The 20,984-nt window shown below is 45.7% G+C and overlaps 2 protein-coding genes across 2 annotated transcripts; one reads left to right on the top strand and one right to left on the bottom strand.

Annotated features, from left to right (window-relative positions):
- Positions 1-312: 312 nt before the first annotated feature.
- LOC119444155 (uncharacterized) lies at positions 313-9,656 on the top strand. Its single transcript, XM_049664087.1, has 3 exons — positions 313-878; positions 6,665-6,944; positions 9,449-9,656. The coding sequence occupies exons 1-3, from the start codon at positions 396-398 to the stop codon at positions 9,457-9,459; spliced, it is 774 nt and encodes a 257-aa protein (XP_049520044.1). The 5' UTR covers positions 313-395; the 3' UTR covers positions 9,460-9,656.
- A 1,913-nt stretch (positions 9,657-11,569) lies between these two features.
- LOC119446331 (B-cell CLL/lymphoma 7 protein family member A-like) lies at positions 11,570-20,420 on the bottom strand. Its single transcript, XM_037710741.2, has 7 exons — positions 20,183-20,420; positions 19,493-19,551; positions 17,119-17,135; positions 16,001-16,085; positions 15,417-15,488; positions 14,914-15,039; positions 11,570-12,575 (listed from the first exon to the last, which is right to left on the bottom strand). Exons 1-7 carry the CDS (start codon positions 20,272-20,274, stop codon positions 12,484-12,486), a joined length of 543 nt encoding a protein of 180 aa, XP_037566669.1. The 5' UTR covers positions 20,275-20,420; the 3' UTR covers positions 11,570-12,483.
- Positions 20,421-20,984: the final 564 nt, after the last annotated feature.

Below are 20,984 nucleotides of genomic sequence, written 5' to 3'. Positions count from 1 at the left end.
TCAGGCATGCTATACATCCTTTTGATTCTAGCATTTTTTTGTATACTGCCAAAATCCACCATCGTCACGAAGAAGATCCGCCGCTCGAGATTACAGTGAATCATTTTGGCACTCCTGAATTGGAAGTTACGAACCCACACAAACTTCACGTTTACCGTTAAATCGCCCCTTTTTGAGCTTTAAAATAAGAACTGACGGCCTGCGCAGCCCTGAGAGTGCAACAATAACGGCGAGTGGAAGTGCGTCGCAGCCCACACGTACTCAGCCTCAGGTCAAGGTAGTACGCGGGTCAAGAACAGAAAGAGAGAGAGAGAGAGAAACGCCGGTTAAATGTAAAAGAAAGAAACCTAGCTATAGCGGATTGATAGGCCGCACGCAGTGCGCCGAACTTCCTGATGTCGCCTCTCGGCGGCGTCGATCGGCTCCGCGTGCACGAAGAGGGGACGACCGGGCCAGGAAGGACCAGTTTTGGGAATGCAAGAAGCGCCAGGTCGCCCCGCCGCTCGAGGGGGGTGTTTGCCCCGCCAACGGCACCCCACCACCCCCCTTTGCGCCCGAAGAGAGGAGATCCCGCTATCGAGTCCGTGAGCGTAGCAAGCGAGCACTGCTTGCGCCCGGTCCTACGACCACCGCCACCGCCGAGATCGCTGGCATCAACCCTCCATCATCACCGCGCTGAACGCGCCACGATGTGTGCCCGACGGAGTGGTGCTGCGACACCGTTGTCAACGGTGATGACGATGACGTTGCTCCTCGTAGGTGTCGTGATCGTATGCTCGAACCTGCCGGAAGCAGGCGCCAGTCTATCGCCCGAGCACCTGTACGCTTTGGCGGTGGGCCTCAACGCGTCAGACGACGACACCGCCCTCAACAACAAGGTGAGCGGGTTTAATCGAAGCGCGCGATGCTATAAAGAGAAGAAAAAAAAGTTGCAAGTTAAAATGTGGGGTTCAACGACCCGAAACAATAGAGTGTGTAATGAGGGACGCCGTATAGTGTAACGCTCCGGATTAACTCGACCACCGGCCCTGGGATGTTTATTGTGCTCCTAAATTTGAGTACGCGGGCGTAAATTTCTGCATTTCTGTGGAGGCGGAATGTAAAAACAGTGATACTATATTTAACGGAATGATGATCAATACAGTGAATCAATGCGACGTTATTTGTGGATACGAGAAATATGACTCAATAATCCCGCATAGGCTTTGTGGCAGTCGTGAAGGCAGGCTACAATTTGCAAATCTGACTACATTAAAGCTGCCTCAAGTGTTGAACACGCAACTGAAAAAGGGGGACATTTTTCGTCGAAAATGTGGCGGATATGGTGAACTCCACGACGCAGGTATACGTAAGGTCTGTAAAGATCAGTGCACGTTTTGCTGACGCTTAAGTGTATTAACCCCTTGAAGCAACTGTACATCTTATACCCTGTATGCGCATTGTGTCATCCTATTTTCACTTAAATGTATTAACACTGCACATGCTAACATTTCGTACAAACATCACTAACAGATCTTTCCTTTGAGCATCGCGATCATCCTTCCTGACACCAAGCGATAACGAGTTCACTTTAATACCGTTAATCACGTAACTGGGTGTTACACGCATGTTAGCTAAATTAAGTTAGACGCGTACTGGCATTGCAGTTTCATCAGGTCATATTCCAGTGAAAACATTTCGTCCGTAGGACAATTAAATCATGTCGTAACGCCCGTGCACCTTTCTTAAGACAAACGAGGCACCCGCCGGATCTCTACTTTCGGATATCCTACCACGGACGTCCCAAGGATGTTGACCATGCACCCTTCTCGGCTCGCGCATGAATAGTTGTCTTCCAAGAGGCTTTGTCATTGGGTTTCCACGTAAAAGAATTATACTTCCTCGTACGTTCGAATTTTAATCCGAAACTATCATGCATCTGCGACTCTTGTGTGCGTCGTATGCTTTGCGCATTTCCTGAGGCAACTTACTTTAAAAACTTCAGTTAGTTCAGTATGCCATTTATGCCTGGCGGAAGGCGTATACAGAAGAATGAGGAGTGCACTGCACTTCCGCGTGAGCGCGTTCTCGCATAACGCGTGCACGCAGTGTAACTGGGCCGGTATTCGCAAAATGCTCTTAAGTTAGAATTGCTCGTAAGTTAAAATTTCAGCCAATCGCCATGCGGGACATATCATTAGCGAAGGAAGCCGGCCAATGGCAAAGCGCGCTATACGAACGAAAAAGCTTTGTAAGGTCGGGCCCTGGTCTTGCTCTGCAGGCGTTCCGCCCGTTGCATCTGTCACACAGTTGCAGCGTGTGCTGCGAACGTATTTTCATTGTAGCTAACACCGCGAAAAGAGATATATGATCTGTTTTGACATGTCCGTGAAATGTACGCAGCATGTCTCCGTGGTGTCTCTCGCGGACTTGCAAGGAATGTCCGCAGGGCACAGAAAATGCGGCAAAACGATCAGTGCGAGGGACGTCACGTGTTCAACACGTCTCTGGGATGTCCATATCTTGGCTTTGATGGCGGCCAATGTATACATTTGCTGGGCGTCATTGCAGTTCCTGCATGTGATCGCGCTTCACACCTAAGTGAGCACGTGGTTGAAGGTGGCCTGGCACACACCACGTCCAACGGCAAGCTGGTGTTCGCCTGTACCTTACCCGGTAGTATCTCGACTGTCAGAAGCGATCGCACCCCTCGAGCAATAACGTTCCGTTGAATCTGTGCGGCAGCTGTTTTCCGTCAAGTACAGCCGGATCGAACCGCCAGTACTCGTGAAAAAATTCCTCCCGTATCTGAGCAAGCGTTTACAAAACGGCACATCTTGCGACGGTCGAATAGACTCTTCTCCGCTTTATCCATCGTGCGTTGGCGTGTTCCCAGTCCCTTAATTTCTGAAAAAAAAGTTCACTATAACAACACGGCAGGAACCACGAGATGCAGCTTGAGCGTCTTTCTGTTTGGCCGTCTGACGTGCTACATCGCGGCGCGACTCGCGAGCTAAAACGCAGGGCTGAGACTCCGAGGTCTCCGGCGTGCAGCAACGCGTTGAGGCGGCCATTACTCCTATACGAAAAATAAAAATGCTTACAAACTTAACCGTTCGGTATCAGCATGAACTCTCCCTTACTGCTAGACACAGACGGAGCAAGTAAAAGGGCCCCTCACCAGGTCTGGCCATTTCGAGCTGACAAGCGCAGTGCATACAATGCGTGCTAATGGCCGTGTAGCTGCTCAGTATTACCTCTCCACGCGCCGCGGAAAGAACTTAAATTTCAAACTAAACGCCGTTGGTCCTTCTCCTCGCGGGCACTAGCTGCGCTCCCATCCGGAGAATGGACGTTAATCGCACAAGTGCGCCTGCGCTAGCCACCCTACCTGCGTACATGGCAGTGCGGTGACGTCACTTACAGTGGCACGTGACTTCGTGAATTATTCAAGGCAACATCGGTTATTTGTTTAATCTGTTGCTTCAATAGACGAATTAAAGTTTAGAGAAATAATAAAACATACAAACCGAATGTCTGCGTGTTTTCGTTTTACTTCGTACTGCAGCAACAGAGATGTACTTCCGTTTCGTCTGCTTGTTCCCACGTCGTGTAGTCGTACGCGCAGAGAACGAAACTAAGTAATTTTCGACCGTGTTCCAGCGCCGCGATCATGCTCTTTCATCCTCTCGCGCCTGCCTCAGTGCTCGTGATTGTGGCACTGACTTGTACCGCTAATCAGGTGTTCTCGTGCAGAGCGTGCGAAAATCGGCTGCTGCGCGAAACGAGACAAACGCAACAGCTCACGCGCGAGACCGTCGCCGGAAGTGCGTCACTCAGCAAAAACGCGAGAGAACGAGAAAGGAAAAAGAAGGCGGGGCCCGTGACGATAACGCGATCCTCCGCCATGGCAGAATGCAGGGAAGGAATTATGCTTGCGGAGGCTATTGAACCTTTTCGCGGAGCAGTTTGTTCTGGAGAAACGAGATGGCGCTTTCGGCGGCACGCTGTATACGTCGCCTCAGCGACCGCGCACGAATACGAAACCATTACCGCGTCTACTTTGCTTCTGTGCGATCAGCTATCGGAAATGCAACTGAGTTTTCGCTAACGCACTGTGCTCCAATTAAGCTGGATTGAATCATGTGGACTGAAGACGTTTGCAGTAGTTGGCTGCAAAAATAGTGACTGGCATATTAAGGAATGTAATGAATATGCGTGGCCAAGTTCGCGGACCGCTGCTGCAACTGTCCGTACGTGTTTCCGGCACTTCGAGATTGTACGGCTTTCCTCGAGAATACAGAAATTTGCTCATCCGCCAGCGTCGCATCGCTAACCTTCAAAAAAGGGCTTGAGCCCTGGTACGTCGGCAAGAGTGAGTACCGCTCGTTAAACAATGATAAAGGAAGTAGCGCCGCTTCCTGTCATAGTAGGTTTCGCGCACAGTATCTACACACATCTACCTCAAGTAGCACGGAAACTTACGCCCACGCCAACGTGTCAAGAATAAGTGAATGGGCGCACACTTGAATATATGCACACTATATACGCACAATAAATGACAGTACTACATCGATAGCGCATGAATGGTCGAAGCTGAATGTATCGTGATGGCCCATAAGAGTAAGCGAGTTACTAGCGATAATATGTATTTGCTACAATGTATTGCAATTTACAGAACAGCTACGTTTCAAGCCTTGTGCGCAGCATGAACAAATCTAACGGAACTGAGCACACCCGCGAGCGATTAGGCATAAAATAATCAGATAATGACCGCACCGAGGAACTTTACTGAGTCAGAAACATGACAAGCGGCTCCTACAAAAATATTTGCCAAATAAAGAACGAAGAGCAAAACACGCTAATCCTGATTCAATTCATGAGCGGAAAGTTTGGGTAGCTTGGAATACATATTTAGCCCCGCTTTTAGAGCAAGTACGATATACGATGCTCGCGCCGTTTTGACGTAGCTTAATCAGCTCCGAAAGTGCATTTACATGTCCTCTGAAGCTGTGGCCAAAGATTCGTGTCGTCCACCCAGTCACCGTCTACGATATCGCCCAAAACACAGATTTGCTAAGCCGCTCCGGCGTCATACACATTCATTGTAAACACGGAGGCAATGAAGGTAGTTGAGGCAAGCAATGGACGCGTCACCACGTGATCAAACATGGCAGCGCCCACGGGATCACCGCGGAGAGAGTGCCTATGTTGGCGGCAACGCTCGTCTCCTGGAGTCATGGGCTCGCGGCACTTCAAGTAATTTTCTATCTCTGCTATTAATAATTAACTAATTTGAAAAATCCTTGAGGAAGAACGCTCCTTAGAGGGCACATAACTTCTAGCGCATAACCAACATTTGCTATGTGGCCCGGTGAGGGACCCCTTAAAGGAGTCGTGACATGACATTTTTTTTTACTTTTCATTTTTTTTTTTTACAGCGGAGCCGTTTCCGTCTAGCCCCCGCAGACTAGCCGGTCTATCCCCCGCATTCGTTCCAAAGGGGAGGGGAGGGGTGGGTACCCTGGGCCGCTTGCGTCCGTATCGGCGACAGGAATGGAGACAATACGATTGGACAGGATTCTGCATGTGGCCTGCGCTTCTGTGATTATAACGTCACGCTCGTTCGTGGGAACAGGGGAGATGGAGGAAAGGGTGTAGCGACAGCGTTGCAGCAATGGAGACGGGTAGGGGGAGAGGGGAAAACCTTGTGGCGACGGCGCCTGTGCACGTGGCCTGCGCTTCTGTGGTTATAATGTCACGCTCGTTGGAGGTGCAGAACCCTGTAGATTCGAAAGCGCGAAAACGCAGATCCCTGCAGATAATAACCTCACGATACCGTGGCTGGCTCCTTTCCTGTATGATGTACTATAGAACAGTTCCTGTGATCTTCGCAGCTGCAACGTGCGAGCACAGACAAACGCGCGCAGCGGTCACAAACTTTTTATGAGCAGCACTGCTACACGCAGCGTTGCAAATCTTGTCCTATGTCACGACGTCACGATGTCGATGACACCAGTTTCGTATTTTCAGACAACTTTAGTATAATATATCAAAGTACAGGTGTTTCCCGACGTTCTTACTTGCTATAAGTGGCCCTTTTACGATCGCGACCGAGAAGCTTATATATAGAGTTTCTGCAACTTCACGCTGATCGTTTCCCACGCAATAGACAAAAGTTGAAGTCGTGACCAACGCAATGTTTTTAATGCGATAGCATTGTAGGCCCTATGGAGTAGACAATCCGCCGTCCGATGTTATCCTTAGGAACCAAAACCCACGTGACCAAGTTATGACGTCACGTTCCCAGCGCTAGACCTGCTGCGGCTCGCACTGTGAAATCCCACGGTGAACAGCCACGGCGTCGGACCTGGCCTACTCCCGAAATTGGGTTAAGGTGGATTAAGGTGTATTAAGATGGATTAAGGTTGGTACAAATTAAAGCAAGGTTGACTAAGGTGGAGTTCTAATTTCATGTGATAACTTGGACAAGTCCTCATGCTTTCGCATTCAAATCACGTGAGGGTGCCAAAGTGACTGTCAATTTTTTTCCCCAGTATGCGGCTCATATCGTGCTTGTATCGTCACGTATACCCACGTTTCAAAAGACGTTAAGCAACGGGACCTATTTAAAGGCTGTTCGTAAAAGCCACGTTTAGTGACTTCCAGCACTACACTAACGCAGGTGGACGAGCCCGGTGCGGACAGGGCCGGCAGCGACCGACCGAGCGGCGGCCGGCAGCTGGACCTGGGTTTCGGCATGTATGAGATGTGCCCGTTCCCGTTGAGCTTCATGCACGCGTGCGAGACGAGTGACCAGTGCAAGCAGACCGGCTGCTGCGCCATGCACGCCTTTCCCGGTACGCGCCGGTGGCAGAGGCCCTGCTGCGTCGTGTCGCGGCTCGTCACCCTTGCGCGCATCACCGGGTCGTGCATCAAGAGCAAGGCCACCCGGCCAGAGTCCGGTGAGTGTCTGCTTCCCGTTCCCGTTGTGTGTGCAGCGTATACGTGAGACACGGGGGATAATGAACTACAGTATATATAGGGCCCCGCTATGTTGACCCAGTAGGGTCTGGGCACAACGTAGCAAAATGTTGAATCACTCGAAGCAAGTGGTATACAGAGTGTCCCATATTGCGTCAGATCTATTGCGACCGAACACCGTGCGTCTTCTAACTGTATCTTGCACCGTGTCTAATTTTTTTCTCGTTCAACAGCTTGTCTAACGTTAGCTGTGACACGCGGTATATCGCTTTAAACGCTCTCAAAGCTGTTCATTACCCGCCAGGAGACGGCAGTACAGAGGCGGAAGCAGAAAACTGTAACGGATGTAGCGTCTAACCGTTTGCACTAAGCAATTCTCCGCCAGCGTGCCAACGGAAAGCGAGTCAGCGTGAATCCGAAACAATAGGTTGCGACGTAGATGGTGCGAAGATTCGCCAGGAGCTTGTCGCGAACTTAGTGGCGCGTCGGTAGCTTACACGCAAAAGCTGGAATTGTATAGACCGGCGATCGCTCCGATAGGGCACGTGCCAGCGGTAAAGGTCACTGTATTATTATTATTTTCACATTTGCAAGTGCAATTTTATACGCCCGCTTTGCGCAAATGCCTGTGTATCTCGACAACGGCGAGATAAATAATCACAGTGCAAGGGCGATGACCTCATAGAAAGCGATCGTAAGATCTAAACATCCGCATTTCGCGATGTTCAGCAAAATTCGTGTGCTTCGAGCAGGACTGCATTATTTGTGCGTGCGCGCGTGTCAACCATGTAGCGCTCCAAGCGGGGCCATTATATGCCCAACGTTGGTCAAACGATCTGCCATGTAGGGCCGATATGTTGCTCAATGTACTACAGCTGAATAGTTTCCTATTCTGCTGGGGCATACCTGTATCAGGGGACAATCAGCACGCGTTTTAGAGCGCAGCTCCTAGGCGCCCGTTCCTGCGGCGAGCGTCGGCGTACTCGGCATAACCGAGCGAACGAGCACAGCGAAGGATGAAAGAGATGAAGGCACAGCGCAGCGGGGAATGAAACGCGGCGATAGCGAAGAGAGCGCGAGGGGGAAAGCGGAGAAGGATATGGCGAAAGCGTCAGAAAGCGTAGTTCCGCACAAGACGGTCTCTGTGGCGACGATGGCTACGAGGTGGCGCCGGAGTAGCGCGCGTCTGGCGCAGTATTCTGAAACGATCCACTTCGGCGACACCTAGGCGACAATATCGCCGTCAGGCGCGCGCTGATTGGCTGTTTGAGCAAAATTGTATGACGTCGTGCTCAACCAGCCAATCAGCTCATCAAATTTTGCTAATATAGCCAATCTGCGCGCGCCGTTGGCCAAAGCGATAGTATCGCCGAAGTGGATCGTTTCAGAATACGGCCCCTGTTCACCGATATCATACATGGAACAAAGCCCTGCATGAGTGCAGGTCCTTCTGCGGCGGCTGCTGTGAATGGCGGCCCCGCTTCATCCACGCGTTGCCTCTCGCGATCTCCCGATTAGCGAGGCAGTCGCGCCACACTTCTCTCCGTTTGCAATGTGCCGCACGAGACGATTGTCCACGCCAGCCAATATATCGCGAAATGAAAACACGTATAACGCTGCGTTTAAATTTCGCATTAGGGAGTATCGTAATCGTCAGTGAATTGTTTTTTTTTGTCTTTTGTTAAATATAACCAGTAGCATTTACAATCCCAGTTTGCCTAGCACTGCTGTTGAACATCGCAATGTAGCAAAATACACACAAAAAAATAAAAAGAACCAGCGAGTAATGCCCAGCTGTGTTTCTTGCAGAGGTTGTGCGTCTGGGCTTCCCTCGAATTTAGCCCCTGCGTGAGTATCGACTACCCAGCAGTCTTGCAACATGCACAAATTATATTGGTGTTATATTGAAACTATACTTATACTACGGTTTTTTCACAGTATATCCGATGGTCACGATGCAGCAATAATTCGGTTGTTTACCACGTGGCTGTCGCTTTAAATTGCAATACAGTTGCCTCGCTCTCAGCCATAGAGCGAATAATCGCGCGGCTCGAAATAGACGCGGCGACGATCTGCGCCGAGAATAAACAATAGATTGATTCCCACATGCTCGCTAATTGTGATCACGTGGCTCCGTTCAAGCTACGTTGCCCGTCGCCGCCATGCCGATTACTAAGACGTTACAGCGCAGAGGTAAGACACCTATACATGTACTCACTGTGCTAAACTAGAATATTTTATCGCATGAGCCTACTGTTCTAGCACCATGCTAACACGCTTTAGCATAGCGCGGTAAGGGGAATGCTTTCGCAGGACACTTTAGCACAGTGCGTCGATGGAGCCGTTACACAAAAAGTATCTTGCCTATCTTGCCAAAAAGTATGCAATAGTAGACGCTAAACAATCGCTAAACAGAACAGACTGCAGGGCGCGCATAAATCATCCGATCCTGACCCGAGCTTGTGTGCTGTTCTGCCTGTTCTAGATGACGACTGATGTGATGCCCTTCTTGTCCATGGCAGCGTGCCCTGCCAACTTAGTGGTAGACGAGTGCGGCGAGCCCTGCGTCGACAACGAGGACTGCAAGGAACCGGGACTCGCCTGTTGCCGCTTGAGCTGCGACGACGAACGAGGATCCTTTTGCTACGCCGTGCACGACAACCGCTAGAGCACCCACCCCACAAACTATTTATTGCCCAGCCACCAGGTGTCTCCCCCAACCCTACCCCCCTCCCCCCTCTTCGTCCATGTGCAGCCCTCAAACATCAGTGCCAAATAAACTTGTCGACCAACTCTCATTTTCCTTTACAACGGTTGTGAGAGAATGGACACGGGCCAGCCAGAGCAGCAGGTACGTACGTGGTGTCAGCATGAAAGACAAAGGTCACGTGGTGAAGGGAGCCAGGTAGTGCAGAATACATAATTTCTTACAGCAGTACCTAGAGAGAAATCTGGCGCCACTGTCAATGCAAGCTCCTTAAAGAACGTTGTGGTGCCATTGGAGTGCCGGGATAGAGAATGTTTGGCTCATCTTGAACATGGCTTGGCTTAATAACACGGTAATGACTGTGAAAACAGCGCTTCCTCGGAATTAGCTTTTCGCAAGAAGTCTTGATACAAGGGACACACATACAATTGAAAGAGGCACACAATGAGCAAAACCTTGTTTTACATTCAAATTCAGTAACGAGAGTATTACTCGCATTTGATGTAACTGTACACCACAGCAGAAGTGCTGTGTGTTTTAGTATTTAAATGTAATGAATCGTTAATGTTTATATTTAATTAATCATTAAATTTAACCAGACAGTGTGGTCAGCAGACACATCTTTGAAAGGTGTCCTGGCTCTAAAAAATAGGTACCGATTCAAATCCCCCCCTTGCAGATATCCAAATGCATGCAACAGCAACACAACAGTGGTTTAAAATCCTGGGTGAAGAATGTACAGGGCCAATCACTCTTGGCAGAGAATGCATGAATTAGCTATGTACAGATACAGTCGATCACTCTTGGGAGAACACCTTATTAATATACAGCTGTATAAACCTTCTACATTTATTCCGTTTTACGGAGACACAGTTGCCTGTATGACTCCTAAAGAAGATATCCATTAAACAAGGGGTACTCCGCATGCATTTGTCCTATATTGAAACTGCTTTGAGCAGTTAAATTGAGATGTGGCAATCCTACCCCACAGCCTTCTGTACATTCTGCTCAATCATGAAGAGTACACATTTCATCAAGGGTAAATGAACACTACAAGCAGTTCAGCTCCATTACTGTTCACCTTGCCCTAATGATTTCTCTGAATGTCAGCAGATAGTATTATCACATATATGAGCTAGTGGTTCAATGTAGTTTAAAGATGTCGTTATCAGCACCCATAAAGTGCTACTCTTGCCAGATTTGGCACAGCAACAGTGAGAAATAATTCAACGTCATCTCATGTGTTACATTAAGGTGTCTAACCAAATATTAACGATGCACCAATTAAAAAAAGCACAAAATTAGAGGTGCATGAAATAAAATTAAGCAATATTGAAGTAGACAATACAGCTGTTCACACCTCAGCAAAGAAGGCACAGATTTACTTGGTAAGTTTTGAAAAGTAGGATTTGCAGTTTCAGAAATTAAGCAATTGCATCAAATTGAGTAGTAAAAAAATCCGCCTCCATTCTACCCTGTGAAATTGGATGTACAGCGAAGCTGGTGCAGACAAGTACCACCACCCCAACTGACATTAGACGACATTACACAAGCACCACCACCACAAGTGACGTACGTCACACGTGCACGCACGCGTGCTGAAGTGCAACATACATCCTCATTCTCCTAGGCCGTCCACCAAGTGCAAGTGCCTTATTGAACTAAATTAATGTTTAAAAGTAAATTGCGCCAGAAAATGCATAAAATACGACTTACACACAACCTACAGACAAGATAGCATCGGATTGTAATTCAAATATACGAGAAAACACAATTGTGTTATGCGGAAACTCAAACACAAGCCCCTTTTCCAGCTACCGTTTTTTGGGTGAGCACGCCACGAAAAATCCCGACCAACTAGAGGCTAACAGCTTCACTGTAAAAAATTAACAAGAAATGTTTGTTTTACACCTTTTTTTTATTATGTCCTGTAGTACACAGGTTCTCATAGTGACCTAGATACTTCTGTCACATAACACAACTCAATGCAGAATGTCCACAATGAACATGACAATAACAGATGAAATGGTCACAGGCATAATTTTACTGCTCTAGCTTATACACCAGCAGCGCTTCTATTTTAGTATAGATTTTAAAATATTTACAGTTTTCATACTCATAAACTATGTCACCTGAAGGAACCGTCACTTCGAGACAAGTGAACAAACTGACACAAGGCAGTTCACTAAACCAAATAGGATGCACTTAATCAAGCTACTTAACAGGCACATACTCATGCTAGTAATAGTTCAATATGTTGAGCTAATATAAGCAGGCAAAAGGTGCTGTAATCATGTTGTAGGGCCTTCATGTAAGATCAGTGGAAGAGTGAGGCATCAAGGTGTTGAAATTAATATTGAACTGCTGCTAACAGACCACTCCAGGTCTGGATTATACGTGCTTCACCTTGGTTGACACAACTGTGTTTGTACATAACCAATCACAAAGAAAAGCTGTGGAATGCATAACACAGATTCAAACATTTCCTGCAGCAGCTATGTAGTTAGGAGTACACTGGTGCTTTAATTCAATGGGCATTCCGAAAGGCTACCATTCTCCTGCAACCCCAATTTTAAGCGCACGCCAAGTAACACAGAACATGTTGCTATGTATCCCTACGCACAAGTGCATGCACTTCACTCAATCGCAAGTTCCCAGTTCTCCTTTCACCAGGGCTGAGATTCACATTGACCCTTCCTAGCAGCACATAAGATGTGATGATGGGCACTGGATGACACGACGCAGGTGGCTCTTACAACATAAATGTTTGTTACTCATGATGATGGTAGAGATGGCGGTTGGCAGTGATGCTACTATGCCTTAGAGCAATCACTGCTCATTTTCAGCTTCTTCAATGGTGCCTCTGTGCTGTCTTCACTAGATTCGTCTCGCCTTGCTGAGAGGTCTGCGTGCAAAGAAAAGGCATAGGTATATAGAAATGCAGCAACTATGACAGGGTATGACAGGCACGATGTCACAGAACAGAACATACCAGGAATGTGAAAATCTTTTCGCTGATGAAAGGCAGAAATTTAGCCTCATTTGCCCTACAAAACCGACGGCAGCCGTCGTAAGGCGCCAGCAAAGTGCTGGAGAACAGTGCCGTGAACGGCAGCAGTCAGAGCACTGGCATGTGAAGCAGATGACGGGAGGAACACGCTCACGGTGCTTCCAGTAATTTCACACTAAGGGTTTTAAGGCCCGATATACCGGAAACTTATTTTCCTGTGTCTGCTCTTGACAAAGGTGGCCACTTGTATGCAGCAGATTCCATTCATGCTATCAGGTAGTTTATAAAGCATAAAACGAGTGCAAATTGCAATGCAAATGCACCCTATGAACAGAGCTCACCGCAGCAAGCTAAAACGTGGAACTCCAGCAGTTATATTCCAGGTGTCATTTTTCTGTGCACATTAACATTGTCGCGTATTTAATCATGTAAAAAAGCAAAAAGCAGAAACATTATGGACAAGAAAAGGAGACGTACGTCTTCCTTTTTGTTCCTTGAGATTCTTCGCCGATCGCACGTGTCGGTAAGTTCCCATTCTCTGTCCGTTGTAATTGTTTTTATCTTTGCAATGCTTCACCATTCATAATGTCTTAGAAATTAGCCCAATCTTCAGTAATGGTTCATTTCACACAGCTTAGCGCAACGAGTGTGAACATGCCGCTGCGCCTGCGTTCACCGTCGATGCAAAGCAGTCCTGTGCTGGACAGAACCAGAGTTGGGAATTGCGAGGAAAGAAAATATACCCTAAAGGAAAGACTAATACACTGATAAGATGGCAAAATGACAATTACAAATCTGAGTGTTGGCCTTCAGTGCCCAAGCTCCGGTCCCGTTACACCCGCAGAGGCGAAGACACGCAATTCACATGGGACATTAAGCTCTTGCGTATGAACAGCTCCTTTATTAATGTTAGAACAATATAGCAAAGCAGTGTCAAAAATGTACGTACAGTGCTCAGCGACTGAAACGAGATGCTAAAAGCGCACGGCTGCCACCACATTTTATTGCGCCACAGGTGAACGCTAGGTGATCGCCGTGGGACCAAACACAGTGAAAATGCATCACTCGCTCTCACGGTATGCCATGATGCATTATCTTAGTGTCCCTAGTGCTTACGGGCAGTCCAAAAAGCTCTGGAGGCCATATGCTTCGAGTATCGCGTTTCAATTGCTGAGCCCTGTACGTACTGTTGCCTACAGACCGTGAATATCCAGTCTTTCCACCTGAAAAACGCGATGCCACGATGAAAAACAATTTAAGTGTATGGCCTAACCAGCTTCAGTCAGGCTTCAGTAACTGTTTGTGCAACCAAAAACGCAACATGTTTGATCAGAGTTGGTTTCACGTGGTATTTCGGCAACGCAAAACCGAAAAAACAATGGAGCTTATTAAATGGACGTAGCTGGAAGCAGCGCCTGCTGCACCAGACCCGGCCATCACATGCCATTACATTCGCGCCGCCGCCGCATGAAGGTGCCACCGGTCGAAACTCATCCTGCGCCCGGTGCCTATAGCCTTACTTTCACAGCCTACATGCAATGAAAAGATTGCATGCTGGCAAGCGTACGTCTGGTCTGCCCTCAAGTTTCGTGTGGTTCAAGGCTAGTTGAGTGTTCAAAACTAAAAGAAATTAGCAAGTCCCGACGACTACGACACTGATACGCAGTGTGGCCAAAGTTTCATTCCTACAAAGGGTGACGATGATGACACTATAGGCACATAGTGTCAATTTTTTTGCAATCAACTTACACTCTGCAAATGCTGTGTTGGCTTTAGCACAGCATATTTTAATCAAGTTTTTCGCCATGATTCTTCCTGACCAGATGAGAGATTTCGTCAGACTCTCGACTTCAACTAGCCTTAAGCTTACCTCTTTTCAAAGGCAATAATAATGAGCCTCTGGCACTACTGCGTACAAGTCTGCCAAACTGAACACACATTTATTGTATAACAGTTTCCTCACAGTGACGCAACTAGACAATATGTACAATATTGTGTTTTGAACACTAAAGCTTCATCAATTCGAAAATAATAAGAGAAGTAAAAATTATGCTCAAATAAGGTCAAGTTTGATCTAACAGGTACTCGACTGGTGCAAAGCTATGATGTACTCTGCAGGATGCTGTGACCATGCTTAGCATGACTGATCACATTTTGCCAGTTTATGGGCTTGCACTGCTGCAGCATCGTTGCAGGATGGAATTTTTCAACAAATAAACCTGCCGTGCCTTACCTCCCTGAGAGTCTGGAAATTGTGTGTCGCTGCTGTTTTCAGTAATGCATGTGCTGGATTCTTCTGGTCGTGAATCCCTTAGAACATGACTGTCACCCTGAGAGTCCTGGCTGAACTCTGAGAAACCTATATGAGGGAGAAAAAGAAGCATGGAAATATTGAAGTTACTGAGCCCCTTCAGTTTTATATGGTATGCATAGTACATTCTATACAGTGGCATGTGAGCAATGCTGCAATGGATGCTTCCAAACATACAATGCTTCTGAAGAAGTAAATATTCCCATTCCTTGAATGCATGGAGGAAACAGCTAAATTTTCTATGGGCTGTAGCTAATCACAAGAAAAAAATTCTGCAACAGGTACTTCCAATTATGATGTTTATGAAAGAGAAAATCTAATACTATGTTTAGAAGATCAAAAGGTAAGAGAAGTATAACTGTAGCACAATATTATGTGTTCAGCTTTCTTTAAAAGAGAGTCATGGTAAAGCACTCAACACTTACCAGTGAAAGATTCCTCCATGCCTTCAGACATGTTTGAATTAGACTTGTCTTTTCCTACCAAGGATTGGGAGTCTGCAAGATTGTGAGACATCAAAAAGAAACACCACACAGCAATCAATACTTAGTACAGAGTCAAAGTTGTAAACACTGTTTAACCTCTTCCGTGCCATGAACGAGCTGGGTTTGTCGAAGCGTTTCTGGCAAAATTGGCCAAGGACAAGCTCAATTCATCGAAGGTACTTTTCATTTTGTAACAATGCCATGGACGAACTGGTTTTGTCTAAATGTTTTGTCATGCTTCTGGTAGATTGCAGCACACTAGTTGTGGGGCAGTGCAAGCAGAAGCGATTTTATTCTGGCGGAGGAAGTAAAACATATTGGCAACTGAGATTTTTAAAAATAATTTGGTCATTTTTGGTCAGAATTCGGGACAATAGTGTGGCACAGAAGTGGTACAGAAGTGGCACACAAGCCGCACAATTTTCATTGTAAATGCAAAAATATGTGTAATACACAGCTACAGAAAAACATTTCCAGCAGGGTTCACTACTGGTAAAAGCAACAAAGGTTTCATCCATGCTTACCGTCATTCTTGATGTCATGTTTTCCTGATGTTTCAATGTTTTCTTTGTTGCTTGAAGCTGTTGGTACTTTGGTCTTTGCTCTTGCCTAAGTAATAAACATGAAGATATCATGACACCACGTCTACATGTGTTTGAAATATATAACGATATTTCAGTCAAGGCAGTGCACACAAGTACATAAGACCATTCTGTGCTATCAATATTTATAAGTTTCAGATATCAGTAGCAGCAGCACAAATTCATTCTCTTGTCAGTAGTGAGAATGCTCACAAACCAACTTTGTGAAAAGCTTTACATGCACTGGCACAATCTGCAATCCCACTGAAAACCGAGAATAAATTATCAGGTGCTCCACTAGCTGCACTAGAGTAACAACTCGACACCAAGACCCCCACGTGATGTCGCTTATTACAAGGGGAAAGGGGGAAGCCAGTCCTTTCTTGTTTCTGCCAGCTCAAAGCTTTCAGCCTTCTAGACTGGCGTGTTATAGACAATCAATTATGTCACACATGGATTGTCAATGTGCTGACGCTCCTGCTTTTGAATGTGATATCCGCATACCATGTTTCAATTTTGGTTATAAATACCTTAGAACAAAATCACACTAGAAAAAACACAACATAAAATTTTCTTCTAATACAATTGTCTTCAAATTTCTAATACAAAACATATGGCATAATCACGAAATCAAGAAAGTACCAAGTTTTTGTTATATATTTGTTGATTCTACTTGTTCATGAAATTCCGTCCCCCTCCCCCCTCCCCAAGGGCATAAACCACTTGTGCAAGCAGTAGTTGAATAGCTAGCTAGGGTGGTGTTTTCATTAAAATTAGGTAGTCATACTTTAATTATGAAGGCACTTTAAATGTGTTTGATGTAAAGTGCCCCGCCTTGAGAACTTGCAAATCCGGTCAACCAGGTGCACATTGAAGCTCATAGTGTGAAAATTAAATATCTGCTCATAAGCCACAGCTTGCACCCACATAAGCAACCAGTAATTCAGTTCTCTGCATTTGTTCATTGAACAACCAGATGTCTAAACAAATAGCAACTGGAAGCTTTTAAGAACTTCCAATTATGAATAGAGATCCATAGCGTATGAAAGATATTCACATACCTGGTCTGTACTTGGAACTGTAAAACAGAAAACAAAGTTGTAGCAGCAGCACATACTCGCATACCCCAACTGTTAAATAAGACTTTACTCTATCACAGCAAGCTTAGTACAATGCTAGAATGTGTTTGTACAACGCTTAAATCGTTTCAAATTATATCAGATATATTTCAATTACTTCAAGTGGTGCTAGGAAATTCACAGTAATGTGTTTCAAATTAAGACAACCTGTGTATTCCTGTAGCAGTGTTCAAAGACTGAATTAATGGGCTAACGAACACTGCGTCATGTCATGACAAGCACTTTGGCTATCTTCAATAAATGAAAAACTATGATGCCATTTCTATCATCCAAAGCACTAACATTTCAATTACAGCAAATATCTGAATTATAAGCAGAACTTTGGTAAATATCAAGGGGACTTGGACAATGAAGGAACCAATCCATTGTAAGCGGTCTCCATGATGTTCTGACATATTCTTGATGTTGGCAGGCAACCTATATAGAACCTGGAACTTTATCTTCTCCACAGCAGAAAATTTGCTGCCAAAGTTATCACACAACACAAGCTTATTACCAAGTTATACCTCAGGAATGCACAAAACTAACTCCTTTGCAGATGCTTGTTGTATAATTCTGTCCTGCACATGTGCACTTTATACTTGATGGCATGCCACATGTCTTCACTTGCAAAGTAAGGCCATCAGTACCTGGCAAAGATAAGCTTGGTTTTTGCTGCCTGAGAAACTATGGGCATTTTTTTTAATTGGCCACTGTTTCAACAGTTCAAACCAATATGATGAGCCCACTAAATATTATCACATTCAACATCTTGTTTCTCATTGGTTGCCTTGTTCTCGTTAAACAATCGCTTTACACAATAAGAGACCGTTACATTTATCGCAGCATTCTCACTTTTCTTTGGTGTTTGTCATCTCTTCTACATTCTGTGAGCAGTACAGTTATGTGCAAGTGCACGAGTACTAAGTTGGCTGCCCTGCACAGCTCAACAGACTCGCAACAACTTCATTTACGGACTACAAACCTGCCTGAAGTGCAAAGCTCTCAGTGTGAAACAAATTGAAGCTCAAACTGCCTTTAGTCTTTTTTTTAGGCCGAATCAAATGCGAATCGAATTGTGCCAGAAGCGAATCAAATGGAAAATCAATATAGTTTTCGAATAATGAACAGCAGTTATCACAATTAGTATAAGACAATGTTCACATCCTAGTATTCTTAAAGTTAGCAAGTTTCTGTCATTACATAGTATGTTATCAATCGTTGTTTATTAAAAGCAGAAATGGAGCATTAGGCAAAAACAAGTAGTTTCGGCACATGCAAAGGACTTTTCAGAGAAAGCGCGAATGAACGCTGTACAGCCTGTAAAGTATGGCTACCTATGTGACGCAGCTTGCTCCACTACAAAATTTGTTATGTTTTATGTCTATACTATGCCCACAGAGGTGAAAATTCGCTGTACTTTTGCTCCAATTTAATGTTTAATTGGCACAGCTGACATTTTGAAATATTCTAAAAGTATTCAAGAATATTCGTATTTACAAATAGTGACTACTCGATTCAAAGACCGAATCGAATAGAACACTATTCGATTCGGTATTCGGAGGTTTTGAATATTCACACATCCCTACTTATTGCTCTTGACTGCACACAGTGGGGGCTGTGGATGAGCATTTTTTTAGGTATGTGGAGCTGTGCAATGCAGCCAGCTTACAGAGATGTACAGAAGGCCCATTCCCCAGCTTGTGGCTGAGATGAAAATTGTTTCATGTTCTCACATTTACTGATATCCACAAACTATTTCTAGTTAGGACAATGATCGAAATGATGTAGCTCAGCCACCGGAGTCACCCTGCCACACCCACCACTGTTCCTTTTGGTTTCTAACAGATACAGAGAACCAACTCATGTTCCTACAACAGCTCGCATGTGCACAACAGACGGCAAGGGTTGTTTTTTATTATGTCCGGGCAAATCAGGCAACAAACAGCGCTAAATGTGTTGTTGAACAATGCAACGAAAAAATGAAACTTCGTTGTGAAATTTGAGCACCGAACAAATATGCACACTCTTTCTCATTTGATGCTATATTAAAAACGCAGCTCACTGTACTATGCAACGGCTCCTTTTTTAGAAGCTGCCAAATAGAAGCCAAATTTTGGCAGGCGTGATAGTAATGATAAGTGCGAGCCTTAGGCCAGCAAGCTACAGTCGGGCCATGAGTGATGCTATTGTGTAGGCCTTTGGTTTTCAATATAGAGACATTTTTGCATTGCACCGCCACTGATATGTAGCCGCCGAGCTCGGGGTGCAAACCCGCGATATAGAATTCTTTAGTAGGCTAACATGTGGTACTCGCCTGGGACCCATTTGTAGATTTTCATGCTCGTGTCTCCTATGGTAACCCATTTCTTTTCCCTGAAAACAATTACACATAAGCAAAGTTCAGTGATACGGGATCGGTGTGCACGAGTCACACTGACAGGAAACTTCCCAGCAAATAGCAAACATGGACGTCCAAATGTGTGGGCAATGTAGAAGTTTAATAGAAGCAAATGACCTGATCAACATGCATAAAACGCAAATACGAAAGGGACAAAAGCTTTTAAAAGTACCACACAGTAAAGCAGTACGAGATTGCAAGCCTAGCACAATCGGCCACTGCGCGAAACTAGAAAGTACGCCCGAGTGTTGGTCTCTTTACTTATTATCTACGTTATTTTTTTTTTTAAACGTGTTGGGCAGGCGCGTCCGCATAATCATGGGGATGACAAACCAACTAATGTCAACGAATAAACAAACAAACTGAAGCAGAGTGACTTGAGACGCTGTATTACAAGCCAGGGAACCACGCATTGCTTCATAGCAATCATGTCTGCCGTCCAAGGAGTGTATGAATCTGCGGCAGAGGTGAGTTTGTGAGCTTGATGCAGCGTGAAGCATCGTAGCAACTACTGTATACGCGGCGCACGCCGCTTTGAGCACAGTTCTGCGTGAGCCGACTGCGACCTACCGAGACGACGGCAATAAAACGATATCGATTCCCTACCATTTGCGAACCTTGTCGATGGCCTGCATGACCCTTTTGAAGTCGTCCTTGGCGCGACTCCGCGTCTCGGCGCGCACCGACCTGGACATCATTGTCGTAGCTGCTAACGCGAGCGATCACGGCACAGACGAAACTGTTCAGCGGCCCAAGATGGGTCTGCGCCGGTTTACAGTGTAATCGGACAAAGGCCGCGCGTCGACCGGCAGCTTCAGCAATCAAGCAACAAATGCAGAGGAAAAACCAGAGTTAATTCACGACAGAGGCGCCACGAGCGGCTACCTCTGAAATCTTCCAAGATTGTTATTGTGTAGTCTTTTGAAAACGTTTTTAATAACAGCACTCAAATAAATGCAATAAAGTATAAGTAAATCGAAGCTTTTAAATATGTTCAAACATTTTTGCACGTTTACGATGGTGCTGCCATCTTCTGTCTTCAAAACGTATCACTTGTAATCAAAAACTTCTAGATATTTTAATTTTTTTGCACAATAATTAGGTGTAGAATTGTTGTAGTAAGTTCTGTTTGGCTGTGTACGAGAAAAGCTAACTTATTTAGAAGCGCCCTCTAAAGAACTATACGAATTCGTCTGCTAGCACTACGCTACCAATCTAGCCACCGTAACTCCGCTTAACCAAGCGTTCTCAGCTGCACGGTTAATATTTACTCGGTCTACGTTTCTTCACAATAAGGCAGCAAGTAAGCTTCATGTTTCAAACATGACAGCTGCCCATTTGCGTACCACGCTTCACTTCAGTCTTCAGTCCACCTCAAGCAGTCATCGACACCGACGCACAAACACAA

This window comes from Dermacentor silvarum, chromosome 3, assembly GCF_013339745.2.
Source record: "Dermacentor silvarum isolate Dsil-2018 chromosome 3, BIME_Dsil_1.4, whole genome shotgun sequence".
Classification (NCBI taxonomy): Eukaryota; Metazoa; Arthropoda; class Arachnida; order Ixodida; family Ixodidae; genus Dermacentor; species Dermacentor silvarum.
Note: the sequence above shows the minus strand (reverse complement) of the source record. Positions and strands in the feature narration are given on the sequence as shown.